The sequence below is a fragment of the Bos indicus genome, chromosome 15 (assembly GCF_029378745.1).
Source record: "Bos indicus isolate NIAB-ARS_2022 breed Sahiwal x Tharparkar chromosome 15, NIAB-ARS_B.indTharparkar_mat_pri_1.0, whole genome shotgun sequence".
NCBI classification, from domain to species: Eukaryota; Metazoa; Chordata; class Mammalia; order Artiodactyla; family Bovidae; genus Bos; species Bos indicus.
The window spans coordinates 36,050,782-36,070,485 of NC_091774.1; the positions used below are offsets into that span (position 1 = coordinate 36,050,782).

The 19,704-nt window shown below is 53.5% G+C and overlaps 1 protein-coding gene across 9 annotated transcripts in view; it reads left to right on the forward strand.

Annotated features, from left to right (window-relative positions):
* The window catches only part of PLEKHA7 (pleckstrin homology domain containing A7), a 228,671-nt gene extending 209,408 nt beyond the window's left edge, over positions 1–19,263 (forward strand). For 5 of the 9 annotated variants that reach the window (XM_070803588.1, XM_070803590.1, XM_070803595.1 and 2 more), the window contains 11 exons: positions 1,356–1,464; positions 1,610–1,836; positions 4,789–4,977; positions 5,073–5,190; positions 7,022–7,125; positions 7,968–8,168; positions 11,044–11,202; positions 13,594–13,727; positions 14,607–14,749; positions 16,404–16,514; positions 17,849–19,263. In XM_070803588.1, coding sequence (XP_070659689.1) covers positions 1,356–1,464; positions 1,610–1,836; positions 4,789–4,977; positions 5,073–5,190; positions 7,022–7,125; positions 7,968–8,168; positions 11,044–11,202; positions 13,594–13,727; positions 14,607–14,749; positions 16,404–16,504 — 1,485 coding nt within the window. In that variant the 3' untranslated portion in view covers positions 16,505–16,514; positions 17,849–19,263. The remainder of the gene's footprint in view (positions 1–1,355; positions 1,465–1,609; positions 1,837–4,788; positions 4,978–5,072; positions 5,191–7,021; positions 7,126–7,967; positions 8,169–11,043; positions 11,203–13,593; positions 13,728–14,606; positions 14,750–16,403; positions 16,515–17,848) is intronic. The other 4 variants (XM_070803589.1, XM_070803594.1, XR_011570851.1 and 1 more) reach the window with 3 other exon arrangements.
* The last annotated feature ends 441 nt before the right edge of the window (positions 19,264–19,704 follow it).

The following is a 19,704-nucleotide window of genomic DNA, read 5'->3' on the forward strand; positions in this document are numbered from 1 at the left end:
CGCATGAGGTGGCCAAAGTACTGGAATTTCAACTTTAGCATCATTCCTTCCAAAGAAATCCCAGAGCTGATCTCCTTTAAAATGGACTGGTTGGATCTCCCTGAAGTCCAGGGGACTCTCAGGAGTCTTCTCCAACACCACAGTTCAAAAGCATCAATTCTTCGGTGCTCAGCCTTCTTCACAGTCCAACTCTCGCATCCATACATGACCACAGGAAAAACCATAGCCTTGACTAGATGGACCTTTGTTGGCAAAGTAATGCCTCTGCTTTTGAATATGCGGCCCTTTTCCCATTGTACTTTATTAAAAAAAAAAAAAAAACAGCTTTATCATGTGATTCACATACCATAAAATTAGCTATTTTAAGTATACAATTAACTGATTTTTTAGTGAATCCGCAGAGTTGTATAACCATCCCCACAATCAGTTGTGTGACATTTCCAGCTTGCCCCTAAAGGAACGTGGTCCTGTTTACAGTCCCTCCTCATCCCCACCCCAGCTCTCCACCCTTGCTCTAGCCAGACACTACTCGACTTTCTATATGGACTTAGCTATTCTGGACATTTCATAGAAACGAAACCATACATATGTGGCACTGACGTGTCTGGCTTCTTTCACTTGACGTAATGTTTTCAAGGTTCCTCCATGTTACAGCAGATGTAGTACTTCATTCCTTTTTACTGCCAAATAATGTCTACTCTGCCCATTATATTACACCCCAAATCCCAGGACTCAGCTCTGTCGTTAAAAAGATGCCCTTTATATTCTAGGGATCATGTCACTTCACGTCCTTGCCTTCTCTTCCCTTCTGCTGTGGTTGCCTGAGACAGTCTGTTTTTTAAATTGTTAAGTATACCTAACGTAAAAGTCTCCATAACCACTTAAGGATACACTTTGGTACCGTTAAGTGTATTCACACTGCTGTATACTCAGTCTTCAGAATGATTTTCATCTAGCAAACCTGAAACTCCGTACACATTAACCAGCAATCCTTCCCGCTTCTCCCAGCCTCTGGCAACCAGCCTTCTGCTTTCTGTCTCTGATGTGGCTGCTCTAGATAACTTCATTGAATCACTCTGTATTTTAGGCAGTCTTTTCTTAAATGGAGAGCAAACAGGCGAGGTGCACTGGCGAGAGCTCCTCTGAGATTCCTACCCTGGACCTGGGGCCTCTCCTACATCTGTATTTGTCCAGGAAGCTGTGAAGCAGGCTTGTCTCTAGCCCTGGTGGGGTTTCCCAAGGGGATACCATCCTCCAGAGTGAGGGACTCTGTCTGAAATGACAACGGAAATCCTAGGAAGAAGCCTCTGGTGAGGAGCTAAGAAGGGAATGAACCCCTACCTTCTCTTCCTCAGGAGAAATCGCAGATACAGAAGGATCTCTGGAGGATTGAAGACGTCATTGCAGGCCTGAGTGCAAATAAAGAGAACTTCAGAATCCTGGTGGAATCGGTCAAAAATCCAGGTGAGCCGACCATCTTCCTGGGGCAGGGCTGTCAGAGGCCAGCACCTAGCGCTGGGGGATGGCCCTGGGGCATAAGTCGCTGCTCTTGTCCTCTGAGGAAGATCTTTGTTCCATCACATCCTTTCCTCCCCTCCATGCCTGTCAGAGAGGAAAACGGTGCCTTTGCTTCCTCACCCGCCTGTGCCTTCACTCTCGACCTCTGAGAGCAAGCCGCCCCCGCAGCCCAGCCCTCCCACCAGCCCCGTGCGGACCCCTCTGGAGGTTCGACTCTTCCCCCAGCTGCAAACCTACGTGCCGTACCGACCTCACCCGCCCCAGCTGAGGAAGGTGACGTCCCCCCTTCAGTCACCAACCAAGACCAAGCCCAGAGTGGTGAGTATTGAGGACTGGGAGCTGAGCGCTGCCCTTTCCTCTCTGGCAGGTGAGTGTCCCACGCTGTCCTCAGGTCCACTTCTCTTGGGAGAGAAGCTTTTAGGGAAACTTGGTCAGACAGAACCAGCCAAAGCCATGAGGTAGGGGGCCCTGCCGTCCTGCTTTGTCTCCCAGAACTGGAAAGGCCCCTAGAAGTGACCTAGTCCAGCCCTCCCATTTTGCATTTGGGAAGACCGAGGCAGGGCAAAAGGAAGTGACTGCACTAAGGCATGGTTTATGATCTGTGATGTGCAGGGAAGTGTGTGGCTGCCCCATGTGGGGTTCTGTGCACACTCGTAGTTAAGTCGGTGGACAGGGAGCGCCTCTTAGCTGAAGAGAATCTTTACCCGCAGCCGAGCACGGCGCTGGGTTGTGAGGATATATGCAGTCTGCACAGTGACCTCATGGAGTATAGACAGGAAGGTCAGTATTCCCATTCCACAGATAAGAGAACTGAGGCCCAAGGTGTTCAGAATTTGCATGAGGTCTCCATATTAGCAAATCCAGTCTACATCTTCTGACCATTGATTGTGCCATCTGACATCTAACTGGACATTCAGCCCTGATGTTCAGGTCAGTATGTAGCCCGTGTGGTTGCCTGAGCCAGCACCTTGGCTTGCCTGGCACAGAGAGGAGCCAAGCCCTTGGTTGAGTCTGTGAGCACAGGAGGCTCTAAGCAATTAGAAGATGCAGTCAGGCACTGCAATAGCTCATTTCCAGGGCCAGGCCAGCCTTGGCTGGAAAGCATGAGGGGCCTGATCCAAGTGACAGGGAAGCCATAGCAGAAAGGACCTTGGAATGGAGACCTCCAGGTTTTTGCCAACAAGGGCTTGGAGGAGCTGTCACTGGATACCACGTATGCTTAGGACGTCTGACAAGATCAGTGCACAGTGCTGGCTAAAACACATGAGTTCCCATACCTGGTCTTCACCATCCACCTGCTTCCAGCCATGGTCCAGAGCCCAGAGCTAGAAGACAGGTGCTAGGACCCAGGGTCGCTGTGAGCTTTATCTTGAGATCTCCTTCCCTCTCCCAGATCTAAGAATCATGGAGCACCAGTCACAAGGCAGGAGGTAGAAAATAGCAAAACAAATAGCAGGAGCGGCTGGGGCAGACACTGCTACCATAAGGCAGGATGCCTGCCCCCTGGGACCCTGGGGAAAAGGCCTGGGAGCAGGATTGCCTGGACTCCAGCCCTGCCGTCCCTCTGGGACGGCCACCCCCCATCTGAGCATCCTCAGTTTCCTCTTGTGCAGAGCAAGCAGCATGAGATAGACGATCACAGAGGCTCCTCTTCACACTTGGCTGCTGTTGCTCAGAGGCGTGGCTTTTCAGCTTGGTTGGGGGTCAGGCTCACGGGAGAGGGTGGTGTAAAACCCACCTTCTAGTTGGATATGTGTTCACCAGTTTCACCATTTTTTATTGTTGCTTCAGATTTATTTTATATTCATATTGTTTTATGTTTACTTTTGTGAATAATGATATCATCCTGTAATCGACATAAAGCATGAATACATAATTTAATAAACAATAAAAAAGAGATTCCACATTTCATACCAACACTCAGACCAAGAAATAGGACTTGGCCAGTGGTCAGAAGCCCTTGGGCCTATGGGTCCCTTTCCAGCGTAGGCTCTTTTCTCTTTCTGCCAGAGGTAACCACTATCTTGACTTTTCAGATAATTTCCTTGCTTTTTTGTTTTGATACCTATATTTTTATCCTGAACACTTTGCCCATCTATCATAACTGTATTTATTCTTTCTTATCTTGTGTCCTTTCAACATTATATTTGTGAAGTTCATCCCATTGCTGCATTTAGCTATAGTTCTTTCATTTTTATTTGATTTTTTAAAAATTTTGTATCTTTTTTTTTAAATTTTATATCTTAAGGATATAAAAAAGTGTGTAATAAAATGTCTCCCTTCCACCCTCTATCTCCAGACATTCTGTTCCCTTCAGTCAAAGGCAATCAATGGTTTATGTTTATCTTTCCGGGGGGCTTTTTAGGATTTGGTGATTCTGAGATCTTGTTCAGGGTTGGAAACCACGGATGCTCAGAGAGCCTCTGGGTATCTCGGGTAGGCGGCTTAACCTTCTGTCTGAAGTCTGTCTCTAGAAGAATGCTGATAAACCTTTGCAAAACAAGCTTGCAGTTCCCTTTCCTGAACTCTGAAAAAATCTGAAAACCAAAGCAAAATTAGGCTAAGAAAGGGGGAGTTCAGGAGAAGAGAGTCTGGATGGTCATTTGTCCCAGGAGTGGGTGTTCATGGCAGTCGGGGGCCAGGCTGTCAGCCTGTAGGGAGGCCACAGCCCTCAGAGAGCATTGTGGATGGGGCAATTCAAGGAAAATAGTTGCATTCATCCCAGCCCAGGGAGTGGGCTGCAGAGAAGGCAGTGAGTCACCCATCCTGACAGCCTGCTCAGGGCCTGGGCCAGGCAGGAGGAAAGATTTCGTAACCATGCACATTTCTGATGGAAAGGGCAGGAGGATGTAGATGGTCCTCGCTCAGATCTGCAGCCTGCTGAAAGATCCAGAGGTCGTGCAGGGATATGAGCCAGCCCCGTCTAAGCAGGGTGGGATGGGGTGGGGTGGGGTGGGGTGGAGGTGGTGGGGTGCTGTCATATACAGGTGAGCGAGTGGAGTGAGAGCATGGACCCGTGTCCTGAGTTCTGGGTTGTGTGTAGCTAACACTTGGAAACTTGTTCATAGTTAACACTTGGAAGATGTAGAGTCCGAGGGAAGGATGGGCTTGGAGCAGAGGTGTACCCACCCTCACAGCTCAACCAGGGGAAGTGTTGGCGTCTTTGGGCTGAAGTGGTCGTGCCCCGCAGGCCCCAGGTGGCCTGCTCCGGCCCTTTGGGCCACTCGGCATCCTCTCACGGGGCACTGGTTGTGGTTTTGTTCTGAGCAGGAAGATGAGGCACCTCCCAGGCCCCCGCTCCCTGAGCTCTACAGCCCGGAGGACCAGCCCCCAGCCGTGCCCCCGCTGCCAAGGGAGGCCACCATCATCCGGCACACTTCAGTGAGGGGCCTCAAGCGGCAGTCGGATGAGAGGAAGCGAGATCGGGAGCAGGGACAGTGTGTCAACGGGGACTCCAGGGTGAGCACGGAGGACCCCTGGGGTGCCCGCTGAGTGTGGGGAGAGGGAAGGCGGCCGGACCCGGGGCGGCTGTGACGGCCTCCGACTGCCCGCAGGTGGAACTCCGGTCATACGTCAGCGAGCCAGAGCTGGCCACCTTCAGCGGGGACACGGCCCCATCCTCCCTGGGCCTTGTGGGCTCTGAGAGCAGGTACCAGACGCTGCCAGGCAGAGGTAAGGCACGACTTTCTACGGAGTCTTCCCAGGGACCCCCACTGCAGCCGCAGCACCGCCCGCCCCCAGCCCTCACCCGGTCCTTGCAACTCTTCTGCCTGCGGCGTGGGGCCTCCGTTGGGTAGCAGCTGTCTGGGGCCTCTGGGCTGTAGACAGGGCGCGTCCTTCTTACCTCTGGCTCACATCCTGATTCTCATCCTCTTTTATTACATCTGACCCTGGGAACAATGGTAATTGTGGTGGTTGTTATAACATAAGCCCTTTATAGTCACTTAGTGAAGATTCATAATAATCCTGTGAGAGAAGTACTGTTGTTATCCCCATTTTTAGAGGTAAGAAAACCAATGAGGTAAGAAAGGAAATAACTTGCCGATTAGCCACTAAGAGATGGAGTCAGAGCACAATGCCGCTGTCCTGGCTCTAGATCCGCTGTACCCTACAGGCTGGGACGTGGGCTGTCTGCCGTCAGCTTGACCATCTCGGGTCTTCCGTAGGTTTTCTCCTCATCTATGTCACTCTAAGACTTTAAACAAACACATCTTTCTTCTCCTTTGGGCCCTCTTCTTACTCTCTTCCCCTATCCCTCTGAGATGGAGGTGGGAACACACAGGCCCTTAGGCTCACCCATGCCTCATTTCCCCCCGTAGCCAGATTCTCTTCCTCAGAAATCCTTTTAAAGGGAGGCTGCCTGGAACCCCTGAGCAGGTTAGGCACACTCCCCCCATTTGGTGGGAGGTCAGGTGCTTTCCTTTAGACAGGGTGTGGAAACAGGAGGCCACACAGCCGTGGTTCGGGCAGCTGTGGGGTTATGTGACTTCCAGCCCACCGTGCTGGCTAGGCTTGCTATGGCCTGAGCTGGTCCCGGAAGGGGACTGGCTTTTGCTGAGCTGGGCCACAGCGACCCCTGGCACTATGCCTGGGGACCCCGTTCTTTTCATTCAGCCTAGATGTGTTCGTTAATGGCAGTGTTAGAGGCCTGTGGGGTGGGACAGATCTTTGTTGCTCAGGAGTCTCTGGGCACTGCAGGACATTCATCATTCTTTTTCCCATGTGCTAAATGCTAGTGGTGTCAACACGATGCCCATTTCCAGATGTCAGGGACCAGCCTTGATAAGCATGTTGGTAGGGGACAAAGCTTGGACTGTGGCTCCACAGAATCTTGGACAAGGTGCTTAACTTCTCTAAACTTGAGATTGCGCACCGTCACAGTGGTTAGGTAATGCTCCCCTGTAGGGCCGGTGGAACAAAATCTGTGTGAAACACGTGTTGTGTTACCTGCCTGTCATATGGTAAGCACTCCATGAGCGCCTGGTGCCTCCTCTTTCCCTTCTTCATTCATTCGTTCATTCAACTAGTTGTTGTTGAATTTGTCACCAGGCATGTTGACACTGTGGTTAGTGCAGTAACCAGTGAATATACTGAAGAGTGTAGGGAATGACTGTTTCTGCCTGGGCCATTTAAAAAGGCTCTCACAGGCAGGGCATCCAGGTTGGGTCATACAGGGTGCATAGGAGTTCATCAAGAAGAAGGGCATTCCTCGCCCTCTGTCCTTTCCTCCTGCCAGGCAGCCCAGTCTTCTGCATGTGAGGGAAGATGTGGGGAGCCCTCAGATCTTCAGGGACACTGTCCCCTGTTAGGGACAAAGGGCACCCATGAGCTAGCCCCTCATTCCCTACCTGGGGCTTTGCTCTTCTAGGCCCTGGGAGGAAGAAGCATGGGTTGTTGGCTGGGTCCTTGTGGTCCTTTCGTGGGAGTGGGGGGTGATCGAGAAGGGGCTGGTGGCCTGTCCTCCTCACCACAAATCCACTCGCTTTTCTCTTTCTTCACTAAGGCCTCTCAGGGTCCATGTCAAGGCTCCAGCAATCGTCCACTATTGCTCCCTACGTCACCCTCCGGAGGGGTCTAGACGCCGAAAGCAGCAAGATGACCTACCCTGTGAGTAGGCCTTGAGAAGTTCTCGAAGGGCTCACTGCTCCCTCATGCACAGAGGGAAGGGCTCTGAGGTGGACAGTGACGGGCTGTCCCATGAGATGGCCCCGGCCCCTCCTCAGCTCAGCATCCCTGTCACCACGTGCTTACGATGCCTTCCCCACTGCCCACCAAGAGGGGCGTCATACCACCCCCTCCATTTCCCAAGGGCCCCCGCCCTTCTCCTTGCTCTCACCCAGCGAGCCACACCCTGATTCCTGGTCCATCATGCGGTGTGTGTGTGTGCCCACCTGGCCAGGCCTGGGTCTGCATCTGCAGGATGGGGTGCTGCCAGAGGGCCCGTGAGGGCTGGGTTGTCATGTCCCTGAGTGTGCTTACAGGGGAGAGAGTGTGTGTGTGAATGTGAGTGTGTATGTGTGGGGGGGTGAGTGTGTGTCTGTGAGTGTGTGTGTGTGTGGGTGAGTGTGGTGTGTATATGTGTCTCAGTGTGCTTAGAGGGAAGAGAGAGAGTGTGTGTGTGAGTGTGAATATGAGTGTGTGTGTGTCTGTGTGTGTGGGTGAGTGTGTGTGTATGTGTCTCAGTGTGTTAGAGGGAAGAGAGAGTGTGTGTGTGTAAGTATGTGAATGTGAGTGTGTGTGTGTGACTGTGTGAATGTGTGTGTGGGTGAGTGTGTGTGTGTGTATGTGTTTCAGTGTGCTTAGAGGTGAGAGAGAGAGTGTGAGTGTATGTGAGTATGTGAATGTGTCTGTGTGTGTGTGTGAGTGTGTGCGCGCACGGGCTGAAGCCAGGTGGCCGGCCGCCCTCTGTTCTCAGCCCAGCCGCCCTGTCTGCCCCTCCTGCCCCTCAGAGACCCAAGAGTGCCTTGGAGCGCCTGTACTCAGGAGACCACCAGCGGGGCAAGATGAGTGCGGAGGAGCAGCTGGAGCGCATGAAGCGGCACCAGAAGGCGCTGGTCCGGGAGCGCAAGAGGACGCTGAGCCAAGGAGAGAGGACGGGGCTGCCCTCGTCCCGCTACCTCAGCCAACCGCTCCCGGGAGACCTCGGCTCAGTATGTTAGGAGGGTCCAGGCAGGCGGGCTGGGACAGGGAGCAGAGCTTCCCCGAGGCCCCCAGACCCAAGCCCGGCTCACCCCCGAGAGAGTGGTTCAGAGAACGCCCCGTGGGCTGTGTGTCCGCAAGCCAGGCCACGTGAGTGACTTGGTCAGAGGGTGCCCCGAACTAGAGAAAGAGTGAGGATGTCACGGCAGGAGCCCAGGAGCCAGAGGAAGCGTCCACGGTCAGGTCTCCAGTCGAGCTTGAGGGTGAGGCCCTTCTTCGGCATTCTGAGTCTCTCGCCTGAACCCAGGACTTGGGAAGTACAGACTTGGAGGAGTGGAGGAGAAAGATGGTGCTATGATTTGAGGAGTGCAAGTCAACCAGCCTCCCAAACCTCCAAGCGGGTGCCCTGGGGAGCAACTGAGCAGGGTGTGGTGCCCACACCCCTGAGGGCCCGGGGTCTCCCACAGCTAGCCGTGCGGACAGGCCCTGCACCCAAGGAGAGCCAGGCTGCCTGCTGCCCTCTGGTGGTGCTTCCAGGCACTGCACCCTGCCCACAGTCTCCTTAGGTCCCTTTTGGAAACATTCCACTGGATTTTTCTCTATTGTTTGAAATCAAATGTTTCCCTAGACCTCTAGCCTGACTGTTCTTTCCCTAATTCATTGCACAAGCTCTTTTGCTTTTAGCGTTACCGCTCATTGCCTCTCTAATCCTGCCTGATTGTGTTTACAGAAGCTTCTAATTTGCATCCACCATTCTCTAACTGGCCTGTGCTCCTGTTACCAGGCTTACAATAGCAGCTCTTTTCTCCATAGCCTAGCGAGCCCTCCCATGTGTGACTCACTTTCTGCTGCCCCCTTTATGCAGGCTTACTGACTCATAATTCACTTATCCCAAAAGCCGCCCCGCAAGGCTGAGCCAGCCCCACTGCCCAAGGGCGGTGGTCTTTGCCAGAGGTCTGGGCGTGATGAATTTATTAATGTCCATGCCTTATACTGGGATAGTTGACATGGACTTCAGAGATTGCACGTTTGAATAAATTCTGCCAAGTCTGAGGTGGTTCGGTTTTAATTCCTCCAGCCCCATCGGCACAATTTCTTATGGAAAACTTTTTGTGTTCTAGTATTTTATAACTTGAACAGGTAGCAAGATACATTATGATTTGTATTCAGAGGGCATCTTGGCAGCTGTTAGGTCAGACACCAAAGGGATAAGACCCAGCACACTCATATCCTGAAAAGCTGCAAAGCCAGTAACTTTTAAACTTTGTAAGTAAATGTCTTATGAGATAAAACTGACTTTTTACAACCTGATGTCTCAAATGTAGAAAAATGATCTAAAAATCGTAACTTGAATACTTTGTAATTTTTTCTCTTTAAAAAAGACTTGTGTTAAGTCTCTGCCTCAGCGCCAATAAACATGTTGCTTAATGATGATGCATTGGCGTGGTTCTTCCCCAGGATAAACTGTACAGTCCAGTGAACTTTTTCTGTCTGTGGAAGCAATCAGGCTGGGTTTATGTGAGGACCTGTCTCTATCTGGGGCATTGGTGAGCGTGTCAGAAAATGTGTGTTTTCTTTGTGAATCAATCATTAAATTAAATTTTCATCCCTGAATCTTCAACTGTCTAATCTTTTCATACTTTAGTAGGAAGCCATCACCTGAGAGCGATTATGTTGATGCAGAGTCAGTATTGAGAGCTTGTGCATGAGTGGGTGAAATGTGCTGTTATGGCTATGGCTTTGGGGCTCAGGTGAGCGGGGCCGGAGGGGACATTAAGGTCGATTGTGACCACTCGGGGCTCTGTGAGGTGGATGAGGTGAGAGGGAGGACCCAGCCTGGGATGGAGAAGTTTCTGCTTGGCTTCTGCTCAAGAAAAGGGAGGCTTTGAGCCCATCGCCTCCTCTTAGCAACCTGCTCAACATGGAGTTCTGTGGGGACGAAGGCCACAGGTGATTAGGAAGGCCCAAGGGGAGCCCAACCATGGTACTGGGTTTTGTTTTTAGTTTCTGTTTTATATTGGAGTATAGCAGGTTAACAATGTTGTGATAGTTTCAGCCATATGTGTGTGTGTCTCCGTTCTCTGTGCTGGGATCTTAAAGTGGCTGGGTTAGAGTTTCCTTCTGTGAAGCTTGCTCATTACAGAGTTGGGAATGTTGAGTTTGATTTAGCATTTAAGTCTTACATGGATTTGGTTTTTCTAACTTAAATAGATGCCTGTACACAGCAGCTTATCTGCCTCAGTGGTCCTCAGCTGCTCCTGCTCACACGTCCCCCGCCCCACTGTGGATGCAATATTCCCCAGCCCTCACTGTGACCTGTGGGGAATTCCCACGAGAGAGCATCTTGGCTATCCCACTTGCTTACCAGGGCCTTGGAGGGTTTTGTCTTTTGCATTGTTTCTGAGCTGGGACATAGGACTCCAGAAACAGGAAAGGCTTCCATGAGCTGTCAGGTGGCAGGAGCAGCAAACCCCTTCTCTGGAGCTCTGTCCCAGATTCAGTTTTGGGGTCACCTTCTGGGACCTGGAGGCTTCCTGTATCCCTGGGGACTATTGTAAGTCTAAAGTCGTGGATCACAGACCTGTGCCCTGGAGGTTGGAACACTCTGGGGCCAGATCAGAGAGACATGAGCACTTGGAGTCAGGCTGTATCAAAGGGGCAGAGGCCTTGTTCTCTCTGTCACAGAGTTTCAGCACACAACAGAGAGCATCCATGTCACAGACCGCTGCTGCCTTCTTTTAGAGACGGTGTTGAGGTCCATGGTCATACAGCTTTTCCCTAACGAGTCACAGACGCAACTTCCCAAGGACCCTGGTGCCCACAAGACCCACCCAAAAGGGGCCGGTCAGGAAGTGACTACATCTCACCCTCTCCTTCTGTTGCCAGTGGAAGCGTGAGCAGGACTTTGACCTGCAGCTGCTGGAACGGGCTGTACAAGGGGACAGAAAGGACAAGGAAGAGAATGGCTGGCTGAAGGTGCAGGCCATGCCTGTCACTGAATTGGACCTGGAACCACAAGACTATGACGTGGACATCAGCAGAGAGGTGAGGGCGGGGGCTTCCTTCATGCCTCATTCCTTCTGAGGCATGGCCTTCAGACTGCAGCCTGACCCACCCTCCCACCCTCCAGGGGCACGGGGGGTGTTGCCCTGAATGGGACAGGCTCGGCTTCAGTGTGGCCCAGAGGATGGGTGAACAGCAGCTGGAGGTGGTGAGAGGAGTCCAGACATTGTGATGCAGGCTCAGATCCGTCTCTGTGGAACTGGGGGCAAGTCATTTAACTTCTCCGTGCCTTGGTTTCCTCAGCAGTAATGTCAGTTGTGGTGAGGGTTAAGAGACTCAGCATATTGCCCGGCCGATTGGCAATGATCAGAAAGCTATGAGCACAGGACCTGGCACGTAATAGGAGTGTGAGCAGGTCATTGTTATTGTTATGATATGTTCCCTGGAAAACCAGGAGTTGGTCTTACATCTGGCTAGTCAGGCTAGTTAGGCAATCAGACTTGAGATGGGGGAAAGGGGAGGCAGGTTTAGAAATCACAGGTGAAATTTTGGGACTTCCCTGGTGATCCAGTGGTTAAGACTCTGAGCTCCCAATGCAGGGGACCCAGGTTCAACCCCTGGTCAGGGAACTAGAACCCACATGCCACAACTAAGAGTTTGGGTGCCACAACTAAAGATCCTGTGTGTTGCAGCTAAGACCCGGCACAGCTGCAGCAATAAATATTAATACATTAAAAAAAAAAAAAAATCACAGGTGAAATTTCCAGGTGTGGCAGAGGCTGGGAGACCTGGATAGGACTTGGTCTGAATTCCTGGCGCCCTCTGGTGGCTCAAATACATCATGACCAGGCAGGCCCAGAAAAGCAAGTAACCGTAGCAGAGTGTCTTTACCCGAAGGAAGAGAAAGGGAGTCAGTGCATGACAGACTCAGGGTCTTCAAGACATAGGGTGGTCTCCTGTGTTGTGCCCCTCGTAAGCTCTGTAGAGCAGTGTTTATGGCTGTTTGGTTCACCTTTATGCACCCAGCACCAGGCCTAGCACACAATAGCCACTCTAAATATTTGCTGAATGACGACTCTGTTGAATGAAGTGCACAGTAGCCCAAACACAGTTGTGTGAGGACTTGGCCTGGCCTGAAACTGCATGAGAGGAAGTGCTCTTACCATGTGAAGGATAGATCAGACCGGAGTGGGGCAGACTGACGCCTGTGGAGTACCTGGGTTCTGGGGTCCACTGGGCCTCCAGGGGTTAACGAGGTTAGTCCCCTTCCTTAAGCCCCTTTCCCTTTGGCACCTCTAAAGCAGCCAGAAGTCCATGATTCTCAGCTTCACAAAAGAAGCTTCTACAGGCTTGCTTTGGCAGTGGGAAGTGCGCTTTGTGGTGTCCTGATTAGCCTGCTAGCCAAGGGGAAAAATTCTTCCTTATCTCTAACCTAAATCCCTGCTCCTGCAATGTGATCTGCATCCTTGCTCTGGATCTGCCTTCATTGGGAAAAACAGGAGCTTTTTCTTGCTATCTTTCACCAGAATGGAAGATAGGGATGGGTTTAAATTCAAGTCCATATTTGCCCTGGGATTGGATTGACCTTGTCTTTAGGAGTTTCAACCAACCTCATTTTAAATGTCCTGCTGTTACTCAAGGAGAAAAAAATTCCCTAAGGTATGCGAAAGTTGCCTTTAGCTTTCTTGGCCCAAGTAAGGTTTCACTAAGCTGAGGTTGCTGTTGGGTTTGTGTGAGAGACTAGAGGGGTGGAGCAGGGGTCAGTTTCCTTTTGAGAGCAAGAGATGCAACATGGCTGCCTCCTGTCTGGGTCAGAGGGCCTTTTGTAGGGACAAAAATCACTGTCACTTTCTTTCATTCCTCCTCCCAGCCACCCATCCAACTGCCCACCCACCCATCTAACTATCCAAGGAGTGTTTGCTGAAGGGCTACTGAGTACCAAGTGTCTGATCTAGACAGTGGAGAAACAAACAGAAAACAGAGACAGTGTGGGCGGGAGAGGCACAGTCAGGGAAGGTTTCTGGAGGTGAGGTTGGGAGGATGAGAGAGTCCGTGGAGCCTGGAGAGGAGCATCCCAGGCAGAGGGGAGAGCCCCAGGGGTCTATGGGGCTGGAGAGGTCTGCACAGGTCAGATCACGTGGAGGGTGGCGTCACGGGTGACTGCTGTCCTCCTCGGGCTTCTGGTCTATTTACTTTGGCTTCCCCTTTCCCTTCCCTTGGACAGTAGGAGGTGCTGGGTATGGTGGAAAGAGCACGGGCTTTGGAGTCAAACCCAGATGCAGATCCTGACTCCACAGTGAACTGCTGCCGCTGTGATCTTAGCAAATACTTGAGTCTGTGGGCGGCTCCGTGTGCCTCCTGGTGGGGGGACAGGGTCAGGGAGCAGGTCTCAAACCAAACATCCCAACCACCGCCACCCGGCCCTTTCCTCAGCTCTCCAAACCAGAGAAGGTCTCCATCCCTGAGCGTTACGTGGAGCTGGATCCTGAAGAGCCGCCCAGCCTGGAGGAGCTGCAGGCGCGGTACCGCAAAGCCGAGAAGATCCGTAACATCCTCACCCGGTCCAGGTCAGCCCTCATGACGCCTGAGTCCTGACAGCCTGCTAGGCTGCCCCGGGGGTGTCTCAGCTGAACGGACCGGACTGGGCTGCCCGGGGTGTGTGTGTTTTATCAGGCCTCTGTCTTAGGCAAACATTGCTCATTGTAAGGGGCAGGTCGGCTCTCAGCACGTCACCGACAGATCAGCGAGGAAGCTCACCCAGGTCACCTGAAGGTCATGAAGCTCTCAGAGGGCCATGCTAGGCCCTCGCCCCCAGATCTGTGTCCCGTGGCCCTGGCAAGTGTGAGGAGTGGAGCCAAGTGTGGCGGTGAAGTGGACACGCTTAGAGATTGCCCCCAAGGATGGTGCTCCCAGCCCCAGGGCCTGTGTTCCCTCATTTAGACCTTTGGAGTCCCTGCTTTGGTCCCCAGATCAGAGCCACTGTTCACCTATCAAAGTGGCCTGTGCCAGTGGCCTGTGGCCTAGACCAGAGCCAGGGGCCCAGCCGTGTCCTGAGCTGCCAGAGGCCTCATCCACACCCCTGGAGGCCAGGAGAGGACCCCAGCAAGTGGCTTTCCTGTCCCATCAGCCCCTGTAGCCTCAGAAACATAAACCTGGTGTTTGAGGTCCTCCCTTTCAGAGCCAGGTTAGCCTTTTCACGTCTGGATGGAATAGGAGCCTAGAGCCAGAACTCTTAACTTGGGGTCTGTGATCCCCCAGAGGAGGGGCAAAGCTGTGGCTGGGCGTTTAAGGAGAGGAGCTCGTGCACCTTGGTCTGGAGAGAAAGTGCCCTGCTTTTATATGACGCCCCCAGAAGGGTGAGATCCTCAGGCCAGGGGGACCCCCCTCTCCTGAGGTGGACGCCATGGGCAGGGAGGCCCACAGCCCGCTTTCTGGCCCTGCCACAGCATGTGCAATCTGCAGCCGACCGCCAGCCAGGACCGGAACAGCGTGGCAGACCTGGACTCGCAGCTGCAGGAGCAGGAGCGCATCATCAACATCTCCTACGCCCTGGCCTCGGAGGCCTCCCAGCGCAGCAAGCAGGTGGCAGGTGAGGCCGCAGGGGCAGCCTCGGAGGCTGGGCCCCAGCCCCTGCTCCCTGGGTTCAGGGCCCGGCCCAGCCTGTCTGGAGTTGGTGGGAAAGCAGGCTTCAGGCATAGAAATTGAGGAACAGTGGTGTTTGCCCTGTCCCTTGCAGGGCGTGGTGGGGGCAGAGTGGGCAGGCTGAGCAGGGGAGCTGGTGCTCAGGAGCGTTGGAGGACGGAGGTCTGGGAGAGGCATGTGGCTCACTGTTAGCCCTGGGAGTGGTGCTGCTCTTCTGCTGTCTCTGAGGTGGCCGGTTGAGAACAGGCTTTTCTGGCTCCTGAGCTGAGGGGTCCAGGCTAAGATTTCTGGCCTCACGAAGAAGGGGCAGGAAAGCCTCTGGTGCTTGGATTTCTTGCGGGACGAGACAGAAGGGGCCCCTCTAACCCTCCTTCGGGTTTCTGCTTTGTTCCCCAAATCAGAGCCACTGTCCATCTATCAGAGTTGCCTCTGAGTGGCCTGTGCCAGAAAGCGGGACTTGGAAAGTGGGACTTTGTTGTCCAGTGGGGAAAAAAAATATACCACAGGATGGGAGGGTGTGTGTGTGTATGTACATGTGCACATGTGTAAAAAAGGCTTTCTCTTTGTCAGGAGTGTATATGTATTTGTGTGTGTACATGTATGCGTGTGTAAAAGAGGCTTTCTCTCTCAGCTGGGAAAGCGACTCCTGGCTCCTCTCCCCACCCTCACTGGCCTCCTATGTGAGCCCTCGCAGGGCTCCTCTCCCCACCCTCACTGGCCTCCTGTGTGAGCCCTCGCAGGGCTCCTCTCCCCACCCTCACTGGCCTGCCTATGTCAGTCCTCGCAGTTCACCCAGGGCTGTTTCTCCCCAGGTGCGGTGGCCCCTGCATGTCTAGGTGGTGCCCTTGGCCAGGAGTGAGGGTGGTCGTAGAGTGAAGTGGTGTCACAGTCCCCACCGGTCCTCCGACTCTGGCCAAAGGGTCTAGAAGTGGCCGAGGTTGGGGCCTGCCAGGCCCTGAGGTGGTGGCCCTGGGGAGCAGAGCTGTACCAAGAAGCCGTGGGATGACTGAGGGCAGAAGGAAGCCTGTTCTCTCTCCCCCAGCTCTGGTCCCGTACAGAGTCCCTGAGGTCCCTGCTGTCCTGACTCCCCTGAGGACATGTGCGTCAGCCAAGAGGGCGTCCTTGTGGGGGAGACAGCAGGCGGCTCCCCCAGGCCCATCCTCCTGATGATCCTGGGGGTCCCTGAGGCCCCGCATGGCGGTTTTGAATTCCTCCCTCTGTCCAGGGGTCCAGCAGGGGGACCTGCCCTGCTGTAAATCACCCTCCTCTCTGGCCTGTGCTTGCTCTTACCTGTGTGGACATACTGTCCTCGGCTTCCTCCCCGCCAGCAGGCGAGTGCGCCCCAGCCCTCCCACCATGTCCCCCGCGACCACTCCCCCGCTGAGTGGCCTCCTCTGCTGCAGCCCCTCCTCACTCTTGCTCCCTTTCTCCAGTCCCAGGCCAGGCCCCAACCTGGCCCCACAGGCGTGTCCCCCAAGCCCAGGCCACTAGTGGCGGGCCGTGGGGCCCACAGCTCCCCGGCCCTGCCGAGTGGGGCGTTTGGAGCTGCGGGAGCAGACGAGGAGCCTAACACACCGCTTAATTCCTGTCTGCCCGTCTAGCGCAGCAGCTGGCCCTCCTCCCGCCTAAAGCCCCCCTGTCCTCCAGGACCGTGCCACCTTACCCCCCCTTAAGCAACGGACTCCACTACACCTTTGTCTAACACCTTCCAAGTAAGAGCCCCCGCCTGGCATCGTGGCCCCTCTCCTGGCGCTGAGCATGTCCCCTCCCTGCTGCTGAGATGATAGCAGTACCACCTGCTGATGCTTCCTTCCTTGGGCAAAGCGGCTGCTGGGGAGACCTCCCGGGCTGGTGGGCAGGAGCGGGGCTGTTGGTTTTTAGGAACTCAGTGTTCGGTGGCTCCCATACAGGAGAGCCTGTGAAATCTCAGGGACCAGAGCCACGCCCCTCCCTGCCCAGCTGTCCTTCCTGCAGGCGGCCTAGTGCCCCCAAGGGACCGGTGCAAGCCAGACGGCGTGTAGGGCTTTCCCTCTCGTCCCTCTGTAGTGTTTATGGTTGACACTGCTGAGCACCGGCGATAACCCCGTGGGGATATTCACCACGTTTTACAGATGAGGAAGAGCAGCTCAGAGCCAGTGAGGGACTGGCCCAAAGAATCATGGCTGTGGGTGTCAGAACCAGGGTGGGGACCCTTTCCTCGTGAGTCCTCTGTCGCCACTTGTGTGCCCATCTGGCCACCCGAGGAGCTCTAGGTGTTTGGAGAAGGGAGTGCAGTGAGGGATGGAGGTGCGTGGTTGGGGTGGAGACATGCTCTTGGGCAGGTGTCCCCCAGCCTGAGGGTGGGACTTGGGACAGGCTGTAGGGAGGTATACAGTAGGGCCCCCGTGGCTGAGGAACCTCAGGGAAATGCTCCGTCAGGTCTTGGCTCCAGAGGACCCTGTAAAGGCCACAGCATCTTCTGGGGTCACAGGTGGGGTGTGTGGTTTTCTCTTAGAGATCTGAGTGTCCCAGGTCACAGAGAGACTCTGTTTCTATCAGCTTTTGGCACCTCTGGGGCCATGAGTCAGCCTCCGATGCTCTTTTCAGAGCCCATCCACATTTCCTTTTACCCTTCCAGCATCCTCAGCAGTTCTAGGAGATTGGTGCGATCACCCTGTTTTTAGATTAAACTAACAAGGGCCACGGAAGCTGAGCAACTTACCCAGAGTGACTCAGCAAACGGAGGGCCGGGCTGGAACTGGAACCCAGAGCCCTCTTTGCTCAGGCCTATGGCCCTGTTAGAGCAGGGACCCAGTCTCAGGGCCAGTGTGTGTCTGGCAGACTTCCTAGAAGTGATGGGGTGGAGGAAAGGTGGGGCACCCATGAGTCCTAGAGCCCGAGCGTCCCCCAGCAGCGGCCGCGTTGCCCTGGCCTCCTGCCCGGCTGCACTCTGTCTTGTTAGCCTGCCATCCCCTGTCCCATGTGTGAGCAACCAAGCCCACCACTTGCTCCCCAGAGTGGGCTGGGGTCCTGCCAGCCCCTCACTGTCTCCTCCGCTTTTTGCCAGCCCAGGCAGTGACTGACCCGTGATCCAGCACACAGAGAAGTCTGGAGCCAGGGGCCAGCAGAACCAGTTTCCTCCGAGAAGATCCATCCTTCTTCCGCCAAGGAAACCCCTTCCAGCTAAGCGGGGGTTCAGCCTGGAGGACGGAGTAGCCCGTCAGCTGTGGGGTGTCCACCACAGGGCGAGGTCCTAACCCCCCCGCTTGTTTTAGTTCAGACTCCTTTTACATGTGACAAAGGCACTTTTGATACACACTGTACAATACTGATGCTGTATTTTAGAATCAGGATGTATTTTATAATGTTCACCTCAAGGGCTCAGTGGCCGAGAAGGTGAGGATGCAAGATTTTGGAGCTGCACACACAGATTCAGGTATCGTGGGGTGGTGGGTGTGGGTGGGGCCGAAGGGCAGGGTGCAGGGTGAGCAGAAGGCAGTCCAGCATCTGCTGAACGCAGGCAAGCTTGGATGTGAGACATGCTGCCGGTGGATTCCAGTGTGGGGTTCACTGGCGTGCTGTCCAGGGCAGTGGTCAGCCGTCCCTGATCTTGACCGCCTGATGGCCAGCTCTGGAGGGTGAAGCTCCACCGAGACAGAGCCCAAGTCTGTGCCTCGGCCTTGGGTCTGCCTTAGGCCCAACAACGTGTCTAAGAACTTTGGTTCCCAACCCGCCCATGAGGTTCTCTCAGCAAAGGGCTCTTCTCAAAAATAAAAAAAGTTTGCTTTAATTAAAAAAAAAAAAAAGAAATACAGAACACTTTGAAATACAGAGAAGGTGAGAAGAGCATCTTCGACTTGTATCATAAGCAATAAACGTCACACCGGGTGGCATCTACCTGCAACTCCCTGTGTCCATGCTAGGCTGTGATAGCGATCCTGGGACCTTTGCAGCCTGCCCCTCAGAACACAGGTCAGCTTCCCAGGACTTGGGTCAGTGGCTGGAGGGCAGGCAGCGGGTCCCCACCATCTCTGATGGCCAGCAAGGCCATGATGGCAGAACGATGACTTGACTTCCAGCCTAAAATGGGGAAGGGGCCACCAGACCAGCTGCCGTGTTTGTGGCCCTTTATATGAGTCGTGAGCTCATGATAGTCTGCATACAGAAAATGAGGTTGAAAAGGAAAAAAACAAAAAACCTCCGTTGGGTAGAGCCACACTTTAAATGAAAATTGGTCTTTGACTATGGTCAGAAAAATAATCTTGAATATATTTAGAAGTTGCCGTCTATTTTTAACTAACTCCATATGCTGCCAGTATCAACTTCATGACATTTGCCAAAATAAGATTTTATTTTTGCCTTTATAAGATTTTGTTGGAAAAATGAAATGAGTATTTTGCAAGAAAAAGTTAATTTAAAAAAGAAGTGTAATGGTTTGCAAAAAAAAATGTGATGTACAGATTAAAGTATTAACCTGGTACACCTCCTGCTTTTTGCTGGCTATTTTCCATGAGTGCCCTGTGTTAGTTTTTTCTTTCTATTTCTTTGAAAAATCCCCAGTGTCAACTCTTGACCCTGAAGTGTTCACCTATGAAGTTTCTCCTGATGAGTTCTTGACACTTGATTGACACTGGAAGTCTAAGGGAGCAAGGCCTGTCCTCTCAGGCCCTTGGCTGGGCTTCAACAGCTGCTGAGGATGGTTCCCCACCCCAGCCCACCCAGTCAAGGGGCCGCTGGGCTGTGGACAGGCTGTGGACGCCTGTGCGGGGCTGGTTTGGCAGGCGGACTGCGATCCCACAGCGGGAAGGACCCCACAGGCCCTCTTCCAACCCACACGCCGCCAGCTCGTTCCAGTGAGGCGGGTTAGCGACGGACCATTGCAAACTGGATTTGGATTTAATTCATTTTGACTTGTGATATATG